This window comes from Podarcis gaigeae, assembly GCF_964106915.1.
Source record: "Podarcis gaigeae genome assembly, chromosome: 3".
Classification (NCBI taxonomy): domain Eukaryota; kingdom Metazoa; phylum Chordata; class Lepidosauria; order Squamata; family Lacertidae; genus Podarcis; species Podarcis gaigeae.
Genome location: NC_139680.1, coordinates 9,802,388 through 9,827,749, shown reverse-complemented (window position 1 = coordinate 9,827,749; position 25,362 = coordinate 9,802,388). Strand labels below are relative to the sequence as shown.

The following is a 25,362-nucleotide window of genomic DNA, read 5'->3' as shown; positions in this document are numbered from 1 at the left end:
ATTTATTTTATTATTATATTAGATTTAGCTGGATTATTATCATAGTCATAACTTGGGTTGAATGTACTTCAGGTTGAGTGCTTTTGGGTTGCGCTCCGCGGCAACCTGGAAGTAACAGAGCGCGTTACTTCTGGGTTTTGCCGCTTGCACATGTGCAGACGCTCAAAATGACATCACGCACGTGCGCGGAAGCAGCAAAACGCGACCCGTGCACGCGCAATCACGTCTTACGTTTCATTCAGGATGCCAATGAGGCTCCAGAATGGATCCCGTTCGCATCCTGAGGTACCACTGTAGTTTACACTGTAGTTTACAGTGGTACCTCGGGTAAGAACTTAATTCGTTCCGGAGGTCCTTTCTTAACCTGAAACTGTTCTTAACCTGAAGCACAACTTTAGCTAATGGGGCCTCTCACTGCCGCTGCACCGCCATACAATTTCTGTTCTCATCCTAAAGCAAAGTTCTTAACCCGAGGTACTATTTCTGGGTTAGCAGAGTCTGTAACCTGAAGCATATGTAACCCAAGGTACCACTGTATTGCTTTTAGCTGGATCATTATTATTTTTATTATATTGGTTGTAACTGGATTATTATTATATTATATTGGGTTTAGCTGTATTATTATTATTATTATTATTATTATTATAGTTTATTGATATTAGCTGGGTCATTATTTTTATTATATTGGTTTTAACTGGATCATTATTATTTATTTTATTTTGTATTATATCCGTTTTAGCTGCATTATCATTATTTTATTTATCAGTTTGAGCTGCATTATTATTATTATTCTCTCCCCCCCACAATCCCGCAATATCTCTCCTCTGCCTCCGTTTCCCAAACCTCCCCCAATCCTGTCCCCGCCTCCTCTTTCTGCCCCATCTCGGCCTCCAAAGGCCTTTTTCCTAGAGCGAACACCAACCAGAGGTGTCCCCGCCTCATCCCTCCGCGGTGCCCCGCGCAAAGCCTTCCCCCCGGCAACCGCGTCCGCCTCCCCTTCCCTTCCTGCCCGCCTGGCGTTCCCCCTCGCTCCGCCTCCTCTCGGCGTCGCCCTGACCCGCCGTGGAAGATGGCGCTGAGCGGCCAGGTCGGTGCCTATGGGGAGGGTTGGGGGGTGTGGAGAAAGACTTTGAACCCGGCCTGCCGGCGTGGGGAGGGGTGGTCCCTAGGGGAAAAAGAAGGGGGTCGTGCCTGGGCTCGGGGGGCAGCAGCAGCAGCACAGCCCCGTGGGGAGAGAGTGTGGGTGACTTGTGGGGTGGGGGGAGGAAGGGAAGTGTTGACCCCCCCAACCGACCGACCACGTCCCTGTGGGATGCTTCAAAGGGGTCTGAAGGCATGGCTTGGCTATGGTGGGTGGGGAGGCCGGGAGTGGGGTTTGGGGGCACGACCCCTGGGTGGCTATAGGATGCGTTGCAAGGGAGGGGTGGGGGCCAGGTGAGCCAAGGTGGGGGGAGGGTGATGGTGGTTTGGCCAGGTAGGGTGTTTCCCAAGGAGGAGGGGGGGGGGATCTGAGGATCAGGAGGAAAGACGGGGTAGCTTTTGTTAAAAATCCATCCATCAACTTGAAAGGCAGCTTTCTTATATGGTTAAAGGTAAAGGGACCCCTGACCATTAGGTCCAGTCGTGACCGACTCTAGCATTGTGGCGCCACCCGTGTCCCTATATATGGTTATCATGTATTTAATTATACCCTGGCTTCCCTGACCCCAGGGCAGGTTACAGATTTTTAAAAATTATATGCACCCCAAAGAAAATAGGAAAAACAGAAATTGAAAGATCATGAAACATGATATTTCTAAGGGAATCAATTTTGCTATTTGTACAGCATGAGGTGGGAACACTCAGGTAAAGGTAAAGGTACCCCTGACCATTAGGTCCAGTCGTGACTGACTGTGGGGTTGCGGCGCTCATCTCGCTTTATTGGCCGAGGGAGCCGGCGTACAGCTTCCGGGTCATGTGGCCAGCATGACTAAGCCGTTTCTGGTGAACCAGAGCAGTACACCGAAACGCCGTTTACCTTCCCGCCGGAGTGGTACCTATTTATCTACTTGCACTTTGACGTGCTTTCGAACTGCTAGGTTGGCAGGAGCAGGGACCGAGCAACGGGAGCTCACCCCGTCGCGGGGATTTGAACCGCCGGCCTTCTGATCTGCAAGTCCTAGGCTCTGTGGTTTAACACACAGCGCCCCCCGCGTCCCAGAAACTCAGGTATATAAGCTAATCACCAAACGGCACTTCAAACCTAGGTGACGGTAGCCACAATGGTATGTCTACGTGCCATTTCCCCACCACCAATGGAGTTTGTTATGATGATTACTGGTATTTTATTTCTATACCCTTATGTATTTTAAAGAAAAATCTGAAAGGTGTTTGCAACACATTGAAACGTCAGATAAAACATTCTAGAGTAAAACAAATTCAAGGAAAATATTTGAGATCCTTCTCTTAAGTGACATTTTGCTTTCCCCATATTTATTTACCACTTAATTTATATGGCTGTCCCATAGCAGAAGTACTCTAGGAAGCCAGTGTGGTCTAGTGGTTTGAGTGTCAGACTAGGACCTGGGAGATTGGGGTTCAAATCCCCACTCAGTCATGAAGCGCACCTTGGGTCAGTCACAGTATCTTAACCTACTTCACAGGGTCCCTGTAGGAATTAACTGAGGAGGGTAAAGCATGTACTGTTTGGAGGAAAAGGCAACAAATAAGCTCTTCTGCGTATCTGCTTAAGAAAGTTGGAGGGGCCAGCCAGATGGAGATGTCAGTCGCCAAACTGGCATCCAGAGATCTCCAACTGGTTGCAGTTGGACCCGTGCCAGTCGCAAAGCACATTTGGCATCTGGCTAATTTCTAACATTAGCCAGGGTGGAAAATCCTGTAGTGAACAGGAAGCTATCAGGATCGGAGGCGGGGGAAGATATTCAAATGCTGGCTGGCAGGGGAAGAGGTTTAGTTAAAATTTTGTCACTGCTAGTATGTTTAACTTCAGTAGTTATCAGTGTCAGCTCCAGCCTGCCTTACCTAGAACAGAGGTGCTGAAACAGTTTTCCTTAGATGACTGGTGGTCTACAAGATCTATTCAGCTGGTCTGCAGAAAGGTGGCGGAACAGTTGGGAATATCCGTACTTGGCTGTGCACTGATTTCTCCCCCATTTGACCATGGTCTGGTTTTAAAACAGGGCCCTCATCCAGGGCCTGTGATTTTTTCATAATAGCTTTGACTATGGTACCGGTAGCTGAAGGAATATGTTTTATATTTCTTTATCCATCACATTAGAAAGGCAAGACTACAATTATTAAAATACAAGCTGAGTTAGGTATGTGTTTTGATTTATAGAACAAAAAATGTTTATTAAGCAGTCCACTGAGAAACCCCACCCTCTAGTGATCTGTGGAAAAAAATAAGCTCATGATCCACTAATCTAGAGAAAACTCTGCCTCCTTTTAATAGCCACAATTCTATCATTAGTGCAGTCTCAACAACATATCCTTCAGGGTGTGAACATGGCTCTGTGATCTTCATTTTTTGTCTTTTAAGAAACAGCCAGACTGCTATGGATGAAATTTCAGGAGGTATAAGTATCTTGAGCAATTGCCCCACCCCATGATACAAATAAAGATGGAATGGATTTTTGATTCTTAGTTTGGTGCACCACGGTAGATATTCCAACAGAACCGCTGTCCAGAGATGGAAAAAAAGTGCCACTGAGATTATCAAAGACAAAAATACACGACTGATCATTTATGTGGATTCCAAAGGCAAGGTAGCATTTACTAGATGCATTGCTTTATTTCTTAAGCCAAGGTGTGCATTGCATGTGTCTCTTGTTTTACCATGTCAGGAGCACCGAAGTTACCTAATTGCTGCATCTCAGGACTTCTATGGCTGTCATGACAGTTCCACAGTGTTTTTGGCCAAATAAGCAAAGGAGGCCACACACTGATATGATTTCTACAATGGTTAGGAAGGAGGTGATGGGGGAGGGAATTAATGATGTCTCCTTTGTTACTGGTGACTCATTCTTTGTTAGCCAGCATGTTAAGTGGCTCTTCCCCCAACAGCTGATGGATCCTGCTGGCTTCATATCAACCCTACAGATAACTTCGGCTGCTATGACCAGCTGCTTTACTGAAGACCTAGTTATTTCTTTGAATAGGGAATTGGCATGTGTGGTTGACACAATAACACCGATGTAAAACTGACAGCTGAAACAGGGTGCCTAGAAGCATGAAGTCAATTAAAAGCGAAGGATAAGAAGCTCAGCTGAAAGTTTTATTATTATTTATTAGCAGATTTATACCCATCCCTCCTAATGCCTTTACATTGCTCAGGGCAACTAACAGCAAACCAATAAAAACACAAAATCATCCTAAAAGCTAACAACATGCTGTTATTGCATGCTCTAAATTGTACCTTTATTTAGCCTTCTTCTGTGCTTCTGAACATAATATTGATGCTTTTTTCATTCTACTGGATGTGCTTGTATTGGAGCAGAAGTTAAAATGTGGCTCATCTGTATTGCTTGCTGATAGTCTTGCTAAGAATATAGCATGAGCTTATTTACGTTCTTAAGCAGGAGTGCCTTCAAGATCGCAGAACAGAGATTAGCTATATGTTAATTATTTAGAGATCCCAAGTAAGTGCTCTCGATTTGTAAATATAAAATGCATCAGTGGACTATGAAGATTGAAATGTATTTTTAACTGATTAGCAAGTCTGAAATCCCTACATTAATTGCTTTATATTAAAAATGTATAAATTGCACTTTATCCAGAAATGAATAACACAGACGTAACAATGCGGCAAAAATAGAGGGATAAAGCTAGTCAACCATCTAAAAATATAATAATCTAAAATGCCTTGGCATATAAAAAAGTTTTTGCCTGGCGCTGAAACCCAATATTGCATTGGTTCTATGTGTCCTTCTCATGGGAGGGACATTCCATGGTTGGCATGCCACTGCAGAGAAGGCAGTGGAGTGAATTCTCTCTCTCTTTCTTTTTTTTCAAAAATGTTATTGATTTTCCACATTTTTAAACAAACAAACAAACAAACAAACACAAATCATAACTAAACTTAGTCCAATGTTAATATCATAGTTAAATGACATCCTCAAATTCCCTTGACTGAATTCCATTATATATCATTGTAACAGTTTTCCAAAACAGTTTCTCATAAAATTAACTTACTCCTTAACATTTTTGTCTCTTTTCATCTTAACTTTAAACATATTGTTTTGTAATTTCACATATTTAAATCCTTAGCCTATCTGTTATTTTGCAAGTGTTTCTATTTAATTTATCTTAGCATATTTAGATAAATAGTCTTTGAATTTCTTTCTGCTCCTCCTTCTGGTCACGGATTCTACTGGTCAGGTTGGCTAGCTCCGAAAAGTCCATCATCTTCATCTGCAAATTCCTCCACTGTTTCCTCTGTTTTCCAATTTATGGCTAATAAAATTCGAGCTGCAGTTGTGGCATACAAAAACAGTCTAACATCTTTTTGGGGCAATTCCAAACCTATTATTCCAAGAAGAAAGGCCTCTGGTCTCTTAACAAATGTATATTTCAACATTTTTCCCAACTCATTATAAATCTTCTCCCAGAAGTCTTTCACTTTGGGACAGGTCCACCACATATGATAAAAGGTACCCTCCTTTTGGAGTGAATTCTCAGCAGAGTGCTGTGCTGTTTTCTCTTCTGCTTAATGTTGGGTTTTTGCAGGAGGTAGAAGTGGGGTGCTGTTGGAGCTTTCTTTGCAAGAGAAAATGTGTTTCTTACATTCACAGAGAATGGGGAAGAACTACTGATATGATCAGAAAACGGCTGGAAATTGAGAACATATGAGGAGCTGAAAGAAAAATTAACAGGCTGGCTACAATATCATCAAATAAATGCAATGTGGATGGAAGATAAAAAAGTAGGGATGAGTGAAAAAAAATCCAAATTCCAGATAGAAATAATTGAAGGCAAAACCAAGTTATTATCCAAAATGTATGATATATTATTGGAATGGGACACTAAAGACGAAGAAATAAAGGAGGTCATGACAAAATGGGCAATGGACCTGGGATATAATATAGAATATGAAAAGTGGTCAAAACTATGGAGAAATGGAATGAAATTCACGGCTTGCGTCACACTCAGAGAAAATTTTTAAAAGATGATGTATAGGTGGTATATTACACCAGTAAAATTAGGGAAAATGTACAAAACAGGAAATAAGGCCTGCTGGAAGTGTAAAATCAAAGAAGGCAATTTCTACCATATGTGGTGGACGTGCGAAGAAATGAAGAAATTCTGGGATTTGATTTACAATGAGTTAAAAAAAATATTTAAATACACCTTTCCTAAAAGACCAGAGGCCTTTTTATTAGGAATTATCGGGGACGAAATTAAAAAAGAAGATAAGACATTATTTCAATATTCGACAGCAGCGGCCAGGATACTAATTGCACAAAATTGGAAAAGTTCGAATATTCCAACGGTCAGAGATTGGCAAACAAAATTATTTGAATATGTTGAAATAGCAAAAATGACGCAAAAAATTAGAAACCAAAAAAATACAAAGTTTATTAGTGATTGGAATAAATTTATGGTATATATTGAAGGAAATTACAGAAATTTAAAAACTATAGCTGGTCTGATATAAATCTTACAATGCGTAAACCATCAATAATTATTAGCTGCAGAAAAGAAAAGAAAAAAATTCTTTTTATCAAGAAGCCCGAAATCAGGAGGGAAGGAAGTCAATAGGTGCGTAGAAGAAAGATCTAAATACCTAAGGATATAAAGATATAAAGATTTAAAGAATAAGATAAAGAACTGTAACAGAAATTGATGCTTTTTTCCTTTGGATTATGTATGAATATTTTTTCTTTCTTGTCTTTATTTCTTTTTCTGAAACTGTTGTGTTGCTTTTTGTCGTTTCTTTTGGTTTTTTTGATGATTTAATTGAAACTCAATAAAAAAGGACTAATAAAAAAAAAGAGAATGGGGAAGCAAGGAGAGATTCTTTCTCTCCTGCATGTTGGCTTTTGCATGGAGGACCTGCACTAGAGAGCAATAGGAAGGGGAAGGGGGGGGCCCCCGGCGTATTAGTAAAACCGCCCTCTCCTTCCCCGGGTTCTCTGCATTGGCCACAGAACTCTGCAAAACGAGGACTCAGTGGCTAACAAGTAAAATCAGAAGTTATGGACCCTTGCTAAAGGATCAGAAAAAACTGAATATCTTTCCTTCCAAATATATAAGAGGCTAAAATATTACTATTTTTCATTAGCAGGGACATGGGGGAGGGTTGGGTAGAAAAGGCCGAAAGCTTCCCCCACCCTGCTAGAAATACGGTCAAGCCTTGGTTGTCAAATGTAATCCATTTCGGAAGACGATTTGACTTCCGAAATGTTCAAAAACTGAAAGCAGAAGCCTCAATACAATAGAGAAACTCAAAACGGAAGCGGCATCGGACATTCGGTTTCCAAAAATCTTTCAAAAACCAGAGCAGTTACTTCCGGGTTTTCGGCATTTGGGAGCCGGAACGTACGATAACAGGCGCTTGGGAACCGAGGTTTAACTGTACAGTGATACCTCTGGTTAAGTACTTAATTCATTCCGGAGGTCTGTTCTTAACCTGAAACTGTTCTTAACCTGAAGCACCACTTTAGCTAATGGGGCCTCCTGCTGCCGCTGCACTGTCGCTGCACAATTTCTGTTCTTATCCTGAAGCAAAGTTCTTAACCCGAGGTACTATTTCTGGGTTAGCGGAGTCTGTAACCTGAAGCGTATGTAACCTGAAGCGTATGTAACCTGAAGCGTATGTAACCCGAGGTACCACTGTATTACTGAAGGTCGTTGTGTTTTTATGTAAACTGCTTATGTTTATTACAGTAAGTAGTATAATATATATAATAAAATAGAACTAACTAAATAAAAAACCTGCCTATTATGCCAACATTTTTGAACTCTTGCTATTAATGAAAAATGCTAGATCCACACAGTCTAGCTTACAGTAATGGAGAGAGTTCTTTGTGCTTTATAGTTTTTACAGAGCAGGATTATTTTGTCATTTAAATGATAATTAGGATATTCATTTCCCATTACCTTTGATATCCTTTTCCCGGCAGGCAATTAACGTGCGGTTATGTTCTTCATAGGTTTCGGAAAGGAAGAAGATGCCCAGTAATGCTGTTCTCTTGGAATCCAAATCCTCACCCATCAACCTTCTAAATGAAATGCAGCAGCTGCGTCTCCTAGGACACCTTTGTGATGTGACTGTCAGCGTGGAATATCAAGGGGTCAAGGCAGACTTTGTTGCTCACAAAGCTGTCCTGGCGGCAACCAGCAAGTTTTTTAAAGAGGTGTTTCTCAGTGAAAAGTGCATGGACGGACTAAGGACAAATGTACTCTTGAACGAGGTCCAGGTAGCGGACTTTGCATCTTTTCTTGAGTTTGTATATACTGCCAGGGTAGAGGTAGAAGAAGATCGGGTTCAACGCATGCTGGAAATGGCTGAGAAGCTAAAGTGCTTGGACTTGTCGGAAACCTGCTTTCAGCTGAAGAAGCAGATGCTCGAATCGGTGTTGTTGGAGTTGCAGAATTTTTCCGAGTCGCAGGACGCAGCGGAGGACGGCGGTTCCCAGCCAGGCAGCTTGCTTGAGCCAAGGGCAGTCACTGAGACGCCGGGGGACAACACGGACCGTGTTGCGGATTCTCCTCTCGGCAGACCCAGGGACGGCGAGGGCCTTGAGGCTCCCGCCGCTAAATTAAAGGAGAAGTTAGACAAGAAGAAAGAAGCCTTGAAGGCGTCCTGCGCCAAGATCAGGAGAGCCAGCGGAAGACTTGCTGGCCGGAAGGTGTTTGTGGAGATCCCCAAGAAAAAGTACACGAGGCGCCTTCGAGAGCAGCAAAAGTACGCGGAGGCTGTGGCCGAGGAGAGTCGGCTCTCCAAAGACCACGGCATCCACAAGGAAGGGGAGGAGAAGAAAGATGAAGACGCAGAGGAGAAAGGACAAGTGGTGAGCGTTGTGAAATCTGAAAGCAAAGGGTGCGATGGCGCCGACGACCTGGAGGAAAACCTGACCAAATTGGAGGACGATAAAAAGAACCGTGGCGGCAACTTTACCTGTAGCACCTGCGAGAGAGAGTTCCTGTACGAGAAGAGCTTTCTGAAGCACATCAGACACAGCCACGGGATCGCGGCCGAAGTTATTTACCGTTGCGAAACCTGCAGCCAGACTTTTGCCAACCGGTGCAACCTCAAAAGCCACGAGCGCCACGTCCACAGCAGCGAGCGCCACTTCCCTTGCGAGCTCTGTGGTAAGAAGTTCAAGAGGAAGAAGGACGTCAAGAGGCACATTCTGCAGGTTCATGAGGGTGGTGGGGAACGTCATCACTGCCTACAATGTGGAAAGGGTTTGAGCTCCAAAACGGCCTTGCGGCTTCATGAAAGGACACATACAGGCGACAAGCCTTATGGGTGCACAGAGTGTGAGGCTAAGTTTTCTCAGCCTTCGGCACTTAAAACACACATGAGGTATGAACACACTTAACTGGCCTTATTAGTTAAATCTCTGGGCAAAGAAAGGAAAAGGTAGCGTTCCTCCAAGGCTGCTTGCCGGTGGTCAAATAAGAAAGCAGGGTTTTATGAGTAGAGTTTACCGTATTTTTTGCTCTATAAGGCTCACTTTTCCCCTCCTAAAAAGTAAGGGGAAATGTGTGTGCGTCTTATGGAGCGAATTCAAGCTGCGCAGCTATTCCAAAAGCCAGAAGAGCAAGAGGGATCGCTGCTTTCACTGCGCAGCAATCCCTCTTGCTGTTCTGGCTTCTGAGATTCAGAATATTTTTTTTCTTGTTTTCCTCCTCCAAAAACTATTTGCGTCTTTTGGTCTGGTGCGTCTTATAGAGCGAAAAATACGGTGCTCGTGAAATGTTTGGTAGTGTTTGCTCTTTGCTTTTGAAGAAAAAGTTTGAGACTGTCGTGCAGATGGCACCAAACCACAGGCTCAGGCTCCTATTGAATTGCCTTTAAAAGAGTTGGGAGTAAATTAAGCCTTTATAGGAGAACTGGGGAAGTTTATAGTCTTGATTGCATCACACCGATACTCAGAATTGTAGTTAAAACAAGTGGCAAAAAAGACTTCAAACATTCCAGTCTGACTTTTGCCAGCTAATTTGGATAAAACACATTACAGTGCTTCATGATATGAGTCCTTGGGAATAATAATGGTAACTTGAATGTTTTCTACCTCCACATATAGAGCATTCAAATTCAATGGGAGGTGGCAAGTTCTGAGAATTGAAACTGAATTCTGCAGTCATTGTTTCAGGTGTTACTTGAGCACAAACAGTAGCATAATCCTTTGGTTCCAGACAGTACCTCTCTTTCTCCCACTCATCTTCTGAAACTTTTTGTGATAGGCTTGACAGCAAAACTTCATCGCTGTTGATGGGTCATTTTGCCCCGTGAAAAATTCAACAGCATGTGTGTTCTTCAGCTGGCAATGTCATGGGGAAATATTTTCTCTTGATGAAAGCCAAAGGTCTCCTGAAGCTTTCTCAGGGCTACTTTCAATGCCCTGCAACATCAAGGAAAGAGCCACAGGGACCTTTGCGGTCTCAAATCTCCGGTAGTAGAAGTGGCACTTCTTTGCAAGACAAGGACTTTGAATTCTTTGATTCTGTTATTGTTCACTAGATGGGCTTTCACTGCTTTCAATTCTCCCCACTGTGGAACAGCTTTTGAAACCTGCAGAGTGAGGAATTGAGTCCTTCCCTATGACTTACCTTTCTTTTTAGATAGAAACTGCTGTAAAATATCTTTTGTGTGTGTGTATCTATGGGTTGGGTAGTCTCTATAAAACACAGAAAAGAAACTATGGGCTTGCAGGGCCCCTAGATACTTCAGGTTCAATTCTTAGTTCAGATATTTGGGAAGCTCCTTCATTGTTATCGTGCATCATGCAACAGTAATATTTTTAGTGGTATGTTTTGTAAAAACTGTATGGGCTTGTAGAGGGAGGGCGATCACTACCCCATCTTTAGGTATGTTGAAGAATTCTTCTGCCTCCTTGAGGAGCCAGGAATATCAACCATTGTAGAGCAGTGTTTGGTCCCAGCAGGAAAAAAAACCAGGGTGTGCAGGTAAGGACATAGCTTGTGATTAATTTTATATGTGTTAGTGTTTTAAGTTGAGGGAATGAAATCCAAAAGGTAACTGTTCTAAAGCATCCACAAGCAAAACATCTCTCTCCTCTGCACACACGGTTTTGAAAGCCAAAATATTTGTGATCCAGGGAAACACTTTTGGATCCCTCTCCCCACCCCGGGGGATCCAGTTTTACTGGAAATATGTTGTCATTCCTGTTGATTTAAGATTGCAGGTAGCTTTACACAAAACAAGAAAAAAATACATTCTTTAGTATAAGTAAGTACAAATAGTATCTGAAAATTGCAGCTTTTCGGTTTTAAAGCATCTAATTTTTTTGGTTCTGCTTCTGTTTTACCTTACTTGCCATTGCCTTACCATTATTGCTGGCTGGGGCCAAAAGACAGCAAACATGCAGGAGACTGCTTTTGTTCAGCTGGGAGCCCCATACACTAGCATATGCTGTGCACTTGGCTTTCGGCGGGGAGGGGAGAGAGAAAAAGTCGCATCCATGGATAGGCAAAGACAACCTAAAGAAAGAAAGTCCCCCCACTAGTTAGAAGAAGCAGAACAAGAGACTATGATGTAGTGCTGTAGTTGTGTTGATTTGTATTATTTTCTCATTTCAGAATCCATACTGGTGAAAAGCCTTTCGTTTGTGGCGATTGTGGAGCAAAATTCACGCAGAATCACATGCTGATCTATCATAAAAGATGCCACACAGGTATGAAAGTATTGCTTTTTTTGTTGTTGTTCCTTTGTACTCTTTCACTCAGAGTGCCTGATTTCCTGTACATCTGAGAGTTTGGCCACATTGATCCCAAAGAGCAAGTAATTTGGGACAGGTGCGCAGTTTCTGTCTTCGCTCCAAAGTGTTGCAGGTTTATTCTGTGATGCTCCACTGGTGCAATGCATCTCCTTAGACAATTATTGCTGGACCTGTAGCTGTTAAAAAGAGGTGAGGGAAGAGTTAAAACTGCCAATGCACTGTTTGGTTGAAGTGTATCTTTACTCTCTCGATCCATATCCTTGTTCCAAATCTTATTGTTAGTGGCTTAAACTAACCTCTTCACCTTTATTGTGTCCTCTAGGGGAACGACCTTTCATGTGTGAAACGTGTGGGAAGAGCTTTGCCTCTAAGGAGTATCTGAAACACCACAACCGAATCCACACGGGGTCCAAGCCATTTAAATGTGAAGTTTGCTTCCGAACATTTGCACAGAGGAATTCACTGTATCAGCACATAAAGGTTCATACAGGTAGGAAGGCAAAAGGGTCAAGCTGAGGGCGGGACAGGGAGCCTCCTGTTTGCAAAATTTTGGTGTGAACTAAAGGGACGCGGGTGGTGCTGTGGGTTAAACCACAGAGCCTAGGACTTGCCGATCAGAAGGTCGGTGGTTTGAATCCCTGCAACAGGGTGAGCTCCCGTTGCTCGGTCCCTGCTCCTGCCAACCTAGCAGTTCGAAAGCACGTCAAAGTGCAAGTAGATAAATAGGTACCACTCTGGCGGGAAGGTAGACGGCGTTTCCATGCGCTGCTCTGGTTCGCCAGAAGCGGCTTAGTCATGCTGGCCACATGTCCCGGAAGCTGTACACCGGCTCCCTCGGCCAATAAAGCAAGATGAGCGCCGCAACCCAGTTCTGTCACGACTGGACCTAATGGTCAGGGGTCCCTTTACCTTTAACTTTAAAAAGAGAGGCTCTTACCAGTTCACTGTATACAGTGGTACCTCGGGTTAAGTACTTAATTCGTTCCGGAGGTCCGTACTTAACCTGAAACTGTTCTTAACCTGAAGCACCACTTTAGCTAATGGGGCCTTCTGTTGCTGCCGCACCACCAGAGCACGATTTCTGTTCTTATCCTGAAGCAAAGTTCTTAACCTGAAGCACTATTTCTGGGTTAGCGGAGTCTGTAACCTGAAGCGTATGTAACCTCAGGTACCACTGTACAAACGTTTAGTTTCGCTGGTGATTCTGTTTTATAAAACATATGGCAAAAGCTGATTCGAGAAAGGATTATAACAGATCTCTGCTGAAATACACCCCCTGGCTCAGTCATTCTCTTGCACTCAGATTTGTTTTTTGGTCAGGTGTTTCATCACTAAGGAGACGTTGCTAACTCTCCGCACCTTTAGTAATCTTGTCACTAAACTCTGTTTCCTCCAGTTGGTTTGCCGTGTTTAGCTTTGACTTCCCCACCCAATTCTTTCCTGAGGAAAATTTACTCTTTGGCACAGCACCTTCGAGTATATTACCGGGAGTGGGGGTGACCTGAAAATGAGCATTTTCCACCATTGTCCCTGCACTCTTGAAAGCCCATCCCTCTGCCATATGTGATACATCATGCAGCAGTTGTTCCAGATGTCTTCTAAAGACATATCTTTCCCCCCGGCTTTTCCTAATCTGTAAAATATTGGAACATGTTATTACGGAATTACAGTGGTACCTCGGAAGTCAAACGGAATCATTTGGAAACCAAGGCGCAGCTTCTGATTGGCTGCAGGAAGCTCCTGCAGCCAATCGGAAGCCGCGTCGGATGTTCAGGTTCCAAAGAACGTTCGAAAACCGGAGCATTCACTTCCGGTTTTGCAGCGTTCGGGATCCAAGGTAAAAACTGTACTGTTTTTCAAAATACAGACATAAAGACAGTAAAACAGTGTCTCTCTCTTTAGGATATTGCATTTTTGTGTTCCACTTTTTTAAAATGTTAAGCAGTTCAGAAATGCTTCCGATTACATCATTGTGCTTTCCGATTATTCCTCTGCCCTGGCCTTCTCTGATCAAAGTAAGGACATCCAAGTTTCTGTTTGCCAGGTCGCCAGCCTGCAGGAAGGTTCCTGCTTTAGCCATGCCCATGTCGTGTTATTCTTGGGCCTTTCCTAAGCAAGGCTTCCGTGCCAGCGTCCAGTTAGAAACTGGTATCTAACGACGACGTTCAGATCCTACATAAACCAGCTTCAGCCTCTTCCAAAGTGCCTTGCAGACTCGAATTCATTTCATGTTTTTGAGGACTGTTGGTCATACCTGGGGAAACCCGCCTGCACCAGTGAGTTGTATGTTGGCCTTTGACCTATACTTTAAAATCCCAAGTCTGGGAGTTCCTGAGGCCACACTGAAACCCTCTATGTCAGGTCTTCATCTTTACAATAGGAATAAGAGAGGATTGGACGTTATTCTGCATGTTGCTAATGCAGTTAGGATCGCGATTAGTAATTAAAGATTTCTTTCCAGTTAGTGCTTTCAGCTCTGGTGAAAATAGTTCTTTCCTTGAGCTATTTGCGTCTACCATCATAATGACTTTTTAGTTGGTCTTTCCTATTCTTAGCTTAAGCCTTTTGTTTGTTTTCATATTCCATCTCCCTCTTTCTTTTCCTTCCAGGTTAATATTAATATTTCTCTGCTTTTGTTTTCTCTTGCTACATTTTCCTCTTTATGATTTCTTTTACCTACTTTCAAATGTATTCCTTCTCTACCTCCTGTTTATTTTTCATCTCTGATTTTTCCATTTTGTCCCCTGTTGGTTGTTAAACCCTGTGTCTTTCTCTATTCTATTCTGTGTTGTGCTTTTTTCCCCTTTATTGCTCCTTAACTATGGAACTCTCTAGCTAATGTTTGTGTAGTTCATTCTCCTTTTTTAAAAGCACAGCATACTAATTTATCTTAGCAGGCCTATGCTTAATCATTCTTGACCTCTAAATTTCTAGCGTTATTTTTAGTTTAATTTAGACTGTAACCCTGCTCAGTGGGGCTTGTCGTCCTATGTGTTTTGAACAGTCCCACAGGCACTTCACAAATAAAGTATAATAATGCCGTTCATTTTACAAACGTATCTGACGGTAATTTCTGCTGGAGGACAGAATAACTGTCTGTTTGGTGTGTTGTTGTTGTTTAGTCGTTTAGTCGTGACCCCATGGACCAGAGCACACCAGGCACTCCTGTCTTCCACTGCCTCCCACAGTTTGGTCAAACTCATGCTGGTAGCTTCGAGAACACTGTCCAACCATCTCGTCCTCTGTCACCCCTTCTCCTTGTGCCCTCCATCTTTCCCAACATCAGGGTCTTTTCCAGGGAGTCTTCTCTTCTCATGAGGTGGCCCAAGTATTGGAGCCTCAGCTTCAGGATCTGTCCTTCCAGTGAGCACTCAGGGCTGATTTCCTTCAGAATGGATAGGTTTGATCTTCTTGCAGTCCATGGGACTCTCAAGAGTCTCCTCCAGCACCATAATTCAGAAGCATCAATTCTTCGGCGATCAGCCTTCTTTATGTTTGGTGTAGATAGATTTAAAAAACAAAGCATAATTGATTCCAGAAGTGCTTTTATTAATATATAAGCATGAAAATATTTTATCCCATTTTCAGCTCAGTTCAGTGTTAAGTTGGGAATACACAATTGAAGTTTATGACACCATTCCTATCATCAGAAGTTCTGACTTGTACTCTTGAGGTCATTGTATTCTGGCTGATCTTAAGTTGTATTTGGTGCAGCTACAAAGGTGGAGATCTTGCAGGTGCTCCTTAGTGGTTTCTTCCTTCACTTGGTCGCTGTCAGAGTCTGCAAGAGCAGCCCTTTTGCATGCAGTCAAATAGCAATAGTAACCATGTGCCCTGCTTCTAGGTGAGCGTCCCTACTGTTGTGATCAGTGCGGCAAACAGTTCACCCAGCTCAATGCCCTGCAACGCCATCATCGGATTCACACAGGGGAGAAACCGTTCATGTGCAACGCTTGTGGCCGGACATTTACCGACAAATCTACTCTTCGGCGGCACACTTCTGTAAGGAAATTTTGATTTTCTGTTTCCTAACAAGCCACATAACTTAAGGATGCGGCAGGTTTGACCCTCCAGATGTTGCTGACTACAGCTCCCATCATCCCAGGCTGTTGGGTCATGCTGGATGCAGCTGGTGAATGGTTTGAGTCCCACAGCACCTAGAAGGCCAGAGGTTCTCTATCCCTGATGTAAATGGTGTAGTTACTGGCAGAGATGGAAAACATTGTGTAAACCCCACAGAGCAGGCTTCCTCAAACTTGGCCCTCCAGATGTTTTTGGCCTACAACTCCCATGATCCCCAGCTAGCAGGACCAGTGGTCAGGGATGATGGGAATTGTAGTCTCAAAACATCTGGAGGGCCGAGTTTGAGGAAGCCTGAATTAGAGCCGTAGATGCTGGCTGTTTTATGCATAGGGAGTGAGCAGAAACGTTCTTTGGCTAATCCTAAACTAGGGACGTTCCCATTTTCCTGCATTTAAGAATTGAATTATTGAGTATGGGGTGTTGGAGATGGCTGCCAACTCAGATTTCATGAATGCCTTGGCCTCTGTGCCCCTGCAGAGTTTCAGCATTGACACTTTCAAGCAAATACCTGAACATGCCTGTGGTACTTGCCCATCTGCGTGTCAGTTTTTCCATGGTACTCAAGCCACTAGGAAGTGATTCCTATTAGGGCCTCAGTTGTACACTCTAATTTGTGCAGCCAGAAAGCCCAAAAGCTGTTCCTTGCCTTTATTAAACAGTGAAAACAAATTACTAATATATAATGAGAAAATGCAGGTTTGGTCTTGTATTTTTGATCTTATTATGAACTCTTCTTGTACTTGTATTTTTTTTAAAAAAATCCCTCACTACTTCATAACTTGGGAAGGCTAAATCCTCTATTCTGCCTACATTTTAATTGCTCCCAGCCATTGTTCATAAGAGAAACAGGTTTAGATTGTTGGAGCTAGTAATAATAATAACAATTTATAATTATAATAATTTATTTGTACCCCGCCCATTTGGCTGGGTTTCCCCTCATTGCTGAATATGAATTTGCAAGGGTCCTATAATGCTATAGGGAGGGACGCAGGTGGCACTGTGGGTTAAACCACAGAGCCTAGGACTTGCCAGCCAGAAGGTCGGCGGTTCGAATCCCCGCAACGGGGTGAGCTCCCGTTGCTCGGTCCCTGCTCCTGCCAACCTAGCAGTTTGAAAGCATGTCAAAGTGCAAGTAGATAAATAGGTACCGCTCCGGCGGGAAGGTAAACGGCTGCGTTTCTGTGCGCTGCTCTGGTTCGCCAGAAGCGGCTTAGTCATGCTGCCCACATGACCCGGAAGCTGTATGCTGGCTCCCTTGGCCAATAAAGTGAGATGAGCGCCGCAACCCCAGAATCGGCCATGACTGGACCTAATGGTCAGGGGTCCCTTTACCTTTACCTTTTTTTTATGCTATAGCAGACCAAGAAATGGCATGTGCAGTTTTAGATAAAATAAACAAAAATAAAATAAGTCTGAAATGCCTCCCAACTTTGTTGGAGTTGCAGAGGCAGCTGCCTCCCTGCCTGAGTCCTGTGCAGTGTGGGCTCTGAATGCTTAGACAGCAGTTTGAGAAGCGGCTCAGGACCACAATACCTCAAGCACTGCCTCTTTCCATATGAACCTACCCAGACCCTGAGATCATCTTCTGAGGCCCTTCTTTGTGTGCCTCCTCCTTGAGAGGTCCGGAGGGTGGCAACATGAAAATGGGCCTTCTCTTAATGGCTCCCCGTCTATGGAACGCTCTCCCCAGGGAGGTTTGCCTGGTGCCTTCACTATACATCTTTAGGCGCCAGACAAAAATGTTCCTTTTTAACCAGGCCTTTGCCTGACTTGATCTACATCAAGGGTCAGCAAACTTTTTCAGCAGGGGGCCGGTCCACTGTCCCTTGGACCTTGTGGGATGCCGGACTACATTTTGGGGAAAAAATATGGACGAAATCCTATGCCCCACAAATAACCCAAAGTTGCATTTTAAATAAAAGCACACATTCTACTCGTGTAAAAACACCAGGTAGGCCCCACAAATAACCCAGAGTTGCATTTTAAATAAAAGGACACATTCTACTCATCTAAAAACACACTGATTCCCGGACTGTCCATGGGCCAGATTTAGAAGGCAGTTGGGCCGGATCCAGCCCCTGGGCCTTAGTTTGTCTACCCATGATTCTACATCTTATACCTTTTTTTAAAATGCTGGCTCTTTGGGGGGGGAAAGGGTTATTGGGTTATTGTTGTTGTTTTGATTTTATGTATTTGATATTTTATGTGAACCGCCCTGAGACCTTTGGGTATAGGGCGGTATTGAAATTAAATAAATAAGAGGAAGAATAATCAGATTTCAGGGCAAATTGAAGGTGCTGTAGACTGTAATGTGTGCCAGTGGTGAATTTTGCATGTTTGTGGTCCCCCCCCCCCAGATTCATGATAAAAACACACCATGGAAGTCTTTCCTTGTGGTTGTTGAAGGAGCGTCTAAGAAGGATGAGGATCATAAAACAGAGGCAGACTATAACGTGGCTCGTTCCAAAATTTCCGAGAAGCTGCTGTCGTTCTCTGAAAACGGGCACTATCAGGGTCTGACGGCCATCCAAGGAAATATGACTGCACTGCATGAAAATGGAACGTCCGCAGTGTCAGACTGCAAATCAAAGGGCGCTGCAGGGTCTCCGGAAACCTCCGTAGCTACAACTTTGCATGATCTCACAGTGCTGCACACCCAGACTGACTCATTTCAGCCTCCACTTTACACCTTGGTGACTATAGAATAGCAATTGCTACAAAGAAGAAACTCCAGCTGCGGATGATCTCTGAAATACTGTAGTACACAGTATCCATGATCCATGTAAAGAAGAAGAAAGGGTTACTATGGATGATCTTAATATCCTAGATTCTCTGAAAACCATTACTTCTCGAGTTGTCTTTCAACTGAAGGATTTTCTCTCATCCCGTTTGTTAAAGAGAAAATTATTCTCTCTTTCGTATGCTGTCTTTGTAATTTTGAAGTAGATTTCAGATTACAGAGTCAGGGCAAGAAAGCGAAGTTTTAATCCAGATTTTTCCTTTCCTTCAGCAGAATGGTTTCTTTGGAGAGATTGTTTTCCCTCTGAAAGGAGACTCATTCTGTGCTGGTGTTGTTTCAAATCTCTTAATCGACACTGATTTTACATTGTATGGAAACAAACGTGAGATCGTGTAGCACAATCTCTCTGGGCCCAATATGAAATGCAGTTTTAATAAATTCTGGTGCTGTGTTGTTTTTAAACATTGGGGCATGCCTGACCCTGCTCTTTCAAGCTCTTGAATAAGTTATTTTGGGAAATGTTTGGAAAACCAGGTTGGTAAAAGTGCTGGAGCTCCACTGCAGTTCTTATGCTAAATCCGTACTTTGTCAGATAGATTGTTCTACACAGCTTTGAAGTGGATTTCAGAGTAGTGTTGCTGGATTTTGTTCAGAATTTGTGGAGGGATTTCACAAGCTTTTTAAAGTTACTCTAAGTACATGGTGAACCTTTTCTCTCTACTCCTTCCTGTCTCCTCAGCCCCACCTACAAACTCGCTGTCTTTTAATGGTCTCACCAATCTATTCTGTCATATGCACACACACCCAAAGCCACACATGCATCTTCAACTTCTGTTATAGATATACCCCCATTTCCATACATTCCCTGTACAGATAGGACCTTCACAAAGTGTTGCATTTCTAAATTGCTCTTCATTGCCCAGAGGACCTTAGTATTTTTCCCAGCCTCTTGTGATCCCAGTGCCCCACATATGGAGGTTGTGTGCTGGCCACGAGACAAAGAGTTCTGTCACTTTATAAATTTATTGGCAGCGTACTTCTACAACAAATTGCTCCAAAGTAATGAATGCGGGACTGCAGGTCACCTGTTGTCACTCCTCAGTCCTCTTCCTCTTTGTGCTACAGCTGGTAAAATATTCTTTGTTCAGGTTTCTGGCAACGGTTTCATTATCTGGGTGAGTACGCTTCTTGTTTTTCTATTTGCTATAATGTTTGTCCCAAAGGCTACACAATGTACTGGAAAATTAAAATTATAACCTGAACTGGCATTCAGAGTAATGGCTAGGAGCTCCTTGAGATTTCCAAGTTCAGCTTCTAAAGGTTTTGCAAAATGTGTTGCATGAAAAGAGAGTACACTTTTAGCGGACATAGTTGGAAGTCAAAATGAAGCAACTGCCAAAATTTTAAGAAATACATGTTTCTTTTAAAATGTTGTTTTCCTTATCATAGGGTTGAAGGAGGTGAAGAATTAATTTGTTTTTGCTAAAAACACATCAATACTGTGCCTTCTTACTTTTAAATTCAGGAAAAATGAAGTGCCAAATCCCAAACTTATTTAAGTTCCGACATTCCACTGGATTCCAGCAGAACTTGCTAGTGCAACTGTTAGGAGTAATTGTAATTTATGTATATGTCACCCAGCCCGTTAAAGCACTGGCTAATGGGATCAGTTTTTCAACCACTCTCTGTGTCCTGAGATAAAATCAAGTTCAGTGTGTTTTAGCTTAGACAGTGTTATAACCGGACTTGGTTTTATAAAACACAACTGAGAATGTTAACTACTTCTTTCAAACTGCTGTGATTTCACTCTCTTCATGGATTCATTTTGATGCATTTTTCCTTTTCAAGATTGATTGCAATGGTATATTAAGCCTGAGCTTAACAGATCCTTTTAAGTCATGGTATTCCCTGCTCTGGCTTACCTGTAGGATTGGCCCTCCACCCATTTGCAATATTAGTAGTGACAAAGTACAGTTATTTCCAAAGGAAGAGACTTGTTTCAGAAAAGTAATCCAAGTATGTAACAGCAAATTATTTCTCAAGGTAACGATGGACTCAGTTTATCAGTGTAAAGTGCTTTGGGTCACTTACTCTTCAAGGCTGATTTACTCCTATAGAAGATCTGATCCTTTTCATGTTGCTGTACATTTTAGCAAAGTTATACTCTGGATTCACGCTTGGCCTTTTCTAAAGCTTTTTCCCCTTTCATTAAAAAAAATGAATGATTTTTGTTCAAAATCACCCGGAGGGGGAAAAGATCTAGGCTAACTTTGGTACAAGTATCACAAACAGGTGACTTAGGATCCTGCTTTCAATGCAATAAAAGATCAGTCCAACTGTGTATCAGTTTTGTTTTGTTTGTAAAACCCCTTAGTACGAGTTTTTTTTTTACCATTTACTCCTTGTTTATTTTAATTCACTAAAAGGGGTCTTTTTTAGGAAGACTGGAAGAGCTTATATTTAAATATTTATTTTGTAATCCATGTGCTCCATTTTGACGTTAGAATTTTAACGACCAATTACAGAAGAATTTGTAGTAAATATTTAAATCCTTATGTTAGTAAATATAGGTTGGGATTTTTATTTTTACTCTACAGAGATGTGAAAGTGGGTTCACTTGTATGAACTGGTAAACCCCATTAAAAGATTTTTTTCAAATAGTACTATCTTTGTTGTGACTCTTTTTGGGGAGAGAAAACACACTTGAAGACTATCATGATCTCTCTACTGTGATCCAGGAGTGAGCAATGTGTGATGAGGCAGGTATTTAACTGATCTATTTCAGCCCCATTAAGATACATAAATACATAATGCAGTATATATAGGTGCGCGGAAGCAGGATCAATATGGATTAGCTAAACTGCAGAGCTTTCCAAACTCTGTGTCGCGACAGGTTAGTGTGTTGGCTGCTTGTGTAAGTGTGTTGCACAAACACTCCTCAAGCTCCTCCCAGGGATGGTAAGGGCCTAGTTTAACCTCCAGTTTGCTAGTAAAACTGAATTACTGTGTCATGAAATGATGCATGTCCAAAAAGTGTGTCATCAACTGGAAAAGTTTGTAAAGGTTGAAGAGTAATCCTAAACATCTGTACCAGTTCTACAAGGTCTTACCCATTCAAGCATTGCGATGGGGTGAGCTCCCGTTGCTCTGTCCCAGCTCCTGCCAACCTAGCAGTCTGAAAGCACACCAGTGCAAGTAGATAAATTGGTACCACTGCGGCGGGAAGGTAAACGGTGTTTCCATGCTCTCTGGCTTCTGTCACTGTGTCCCATTGCACCAGTTTAGTCATGCTGGCCTCATGCCCCGGCAAGCTGTGGACAAACACTGGCTCCCTTGTACTGAAAGCGAGATGAGTGCCGCAGCCCCATAGTCACCTTTGACTGCACTTAACCGTCCAGAGGTCCTTTACCTTACTTTTACTTTTTACGCGGGTGGCGCTGTGGGTTAAACCACACAGCCTAGGACTTGCCGATCAGAAGGTCAGCAGTTCAAATCCCTGCGACGGGGTGAGCTCCCGTTGCTCGGTCCCTGCTCCTGCCAACCTAGCAGTTCGAAAGCACGTCAGAGTGCAAGTAGATAAATAGGTACTGCTCCGGCGGGAAGGTAAACGGCGTTTCCGTGTGTTGCTCTGGTTCGCCAGAAGCGGCTTAGTCATGCTGGCCACATGACCCGGAAGCTGTACGCCGGCTCCCTTGGCCAATAAAGCGAGATGAGCGCCGCAACCCCAGAGTCTGCCACGACTGGACCTAATGGTCAGGGGTCCCTTTACCTTTACCTATAAGTCTGTCACAAACATCACACTTCAGATCACCAAAGCTAACTTCTATAATGTAAATAGGGGTGGGTACAGGTTCGCCAACCCTGATATAAAGGACATAAATCTTTTCTGTTTTGTACCCCCTGGTGAAAACTCACTGGGCAGGTGTTGGGGCTGAATAAAAACACACACATTTTGTTGTTACAGTGGGCAACACACTCTTTAATGACTATTCTCATGATAAAACAGCAACGCAAAAAGCCGAAAGCCTCATATCCAGCCACAGCCCCTGTCAGTTAAGGACCAAACCCAGACCCCTGGTGGCTGCAGACATTATGGTAGTATTTTGCAGCTGTTGAGTCGAGTGCAAAGACAAGACAAAGCTTTGCCATTTCTCTGCATCTTGTTACAAAACAAAGCAACCCTACAGCGCCTCTACAACATCAGCGATGAATGAATCTTCTGTTACACATTCACTATAGTTTCATAGATTCCTAAACCACAATAGTACGTATGAACATACGATGGCCGTTGGTCTATGTTTACATACAGGTAAATCGGAAATAGCTCCTTACCATCGCGGGAAGTCTTGTGATGATTAAAGCAACAGAGGGGAATTTCGTTTGAAACATTTCTTGAGCTAGACAGAGGAAGCTGCAGCTGAAAACCACGAGCCTGGAAAGCTGGGCCAGTGCCAAGAGTCAATTCTCTGCACACCATCAGGCAGACAATTGATGGGCTTAGCATCAATCACAGGTTGGGGAGAAGGGGTTGGAGCTGCAGACCTCTCCACTGGCCACCCAACCAGTGACTGACACTACAAAATTGACTACACCGACCATGTGATTGTCGACTAAATGCACAGACAGCGTGGGAAGCTATGGGGTGTGGATGGGGACAGGAACAAGAAGGTTCCTCGTGTGGCAGCATTTTGATCTGCTCTGAATAGTCGGAGGAACTTGCTTTTGTGTGCATATTACCCACACAGAACGAGAGCCATTTACTTAAAGTAAGCCCCACAGAAGACAACAAGACTGGTGTGGGGTTTGTGTGTCTTGCGGTAATACCGTAACCTCTTACAAGAACAAGGACCAGTAGAAGCACAGTTGAACAAGTAACACAACACAGACAAATGATGGTTCAGTGCCTGAACGCGGAAGCCTGTAGCAGCTGAAAAGTGTGGTTTTCGGAGACATGTTGAAAAAGGGGTGTGCCACAATTTAAAGAACAATTAGGTCTGTCTGAGAAAGGAAAATAGAAATCTACATATATATTTTATTACATTTACAGCTGGTCTTTCTGGGAGGAGGGAACCCCACCTGGGCACTGATTTGCGCCAAACCTTAACTCAGGGCTGCCATATGCCTGGAATTTCCTGGACATAGCTGATATTCATCTGTTGAAAATGGCGTCTCGGCGTTCCATATCCCAAGTATTGTTTTTTTTTAGCGTTCCCCTCCCCCCCCCCCCCGCAAAAAAGGTAAAAATATTTTTGGAGATTTTGCGGGGGGAAAGCTCAGCAACTCTGCCCCCACCCCAAATCTCAACAACTTTGCCCCCAAAAAAGCTCAAAAACCTTTGTGTCCAGATTTATATGGCAGCCCTAGCTGAGCTTCAACAGGTTGCTACATCACATACCCCACGGATATAGTATTTGCACAACCATGCATAGCCTTTGCAAAAAACACTTGTTCATTACTGCCTCTCTCTCCTCTCGCCATCGGCTACTCAGCACTGACCCCCTGCAACCGGTGATCCACCGCCATGCCTGCATTCCACCAAAGGCCATCTGGCGAAAGCTTGCTGCCATTTCCCAGCAGAAAGAAACGGGGTGGATCCAGACCAGGCTGGTTGTGCTAAAGTCTCCCTGAAATCTAGGTGAAAAGTCAAGTCTTTATTCAATCGAGTCCTGTTGATTTCAATGGGAAGGAAGTTCTACGAACCTAGCCTGGAGCCAACCCAGCAGGAGGGTAGCAGTTAATGGGAAAGTCAGTGGCAATGAACTCTTTTGAGCTGAACTGCTAAAGTAGGCCAGTAGCAAATTACTAAGGCTATATATACACACACACTCTCTCTTTGCAAAATATACAGCAAGCTAGGTTGGGCAGAATGAGACAAGTAAGAGTAGACTGCATCTCTCTGCACTGCAGGCGGTAGGGGGTGCCATTTATTTTATTTATTTTTAACCCTAGCCCAGCAGGCAGGAAGATTCTAACCCAGGCTGTTGGCTAGCTCACTTTGCTTGTAGAGAATTTATACAGTGGGAAACCCCACCCCTACCTGCAACCGTAAGCCCATTGAATCATGCCATTCCCTTGATTCAGCTGCACCTATAGAACAGCTCTGGAAAAGCACACTGGCTCTTCTGCTATGGAAAGGCTGACAGCGTTTTTCAACCTTGATTTTTTTTTTTTTTTTTTTTGGTAGTTCTACATGCTACAAAGCACACGCCCAGAGACACACATATGCACATGGCATATAAAAAAACCACAGGCTTTCCACCAGCACGACTGAAAACGCACAATTCCTCACAATTTCACACACACGCACATGCACACCCCCCCTGAAAGAGCAGTCTAAAATACAGCTCGTTTATGACTACCGGTGTGTCATAAACAATATATACACTCATGGATCAAAGGTGTAGAACAGGCATAGGCAAACTCGGCCCTCCAGATGTTTTGGGACTACAATTCCCATCATCCCTGAACACTGGTCCTGTTAGCTAGGGATGATGGGAGTTGTAGTCCCAAAACATCTGGAGGGCCAAGTTTGCCTATGCCTGGTGTAGAAGCTCCCAGTTTGGAGAAGAAAATGTCGCCACAGAAAGGGAGGAGGGGGGAGGATCTGCTTGTTAGTCACTTTAAAAAATG

General features: G+C 43.3%; 1 protein-coding gene across 1 annotated transcript; it reads left to right on the top strand.

Moving 5' to 3' along the window:
- The first annotated feature begins 968 nt into the window (after positions 1 to 968).
- GZF1 (GDNF inducible zinc finger protein 1) lies at positions 969 to 21,393 on the top strand. The gene is made up of 6 exons (XM_083730287.1): positions 969 to 1,087; positions 8,151 to 9,529; positions 11,770 to 11,864; positions 12,232 to 12,399; positions 15,754 to 15,911; positions 18,350 to 21,393. The coding sequence occupies exons 1-6, from the start codon at positions 1,070 to 1,072 to the stop codon at positions 18,698 to 18,700; spliced, it is 2,169 nt and encodes a 722-aa protein (XP_083586413.1). The 5' UTR covers positions 969 to 1,069; the 3' UTR covers positions 18,701 to 21,393.
- Positions 21,394 to 25,362: the final 3,969 nt, after the last annotated feature.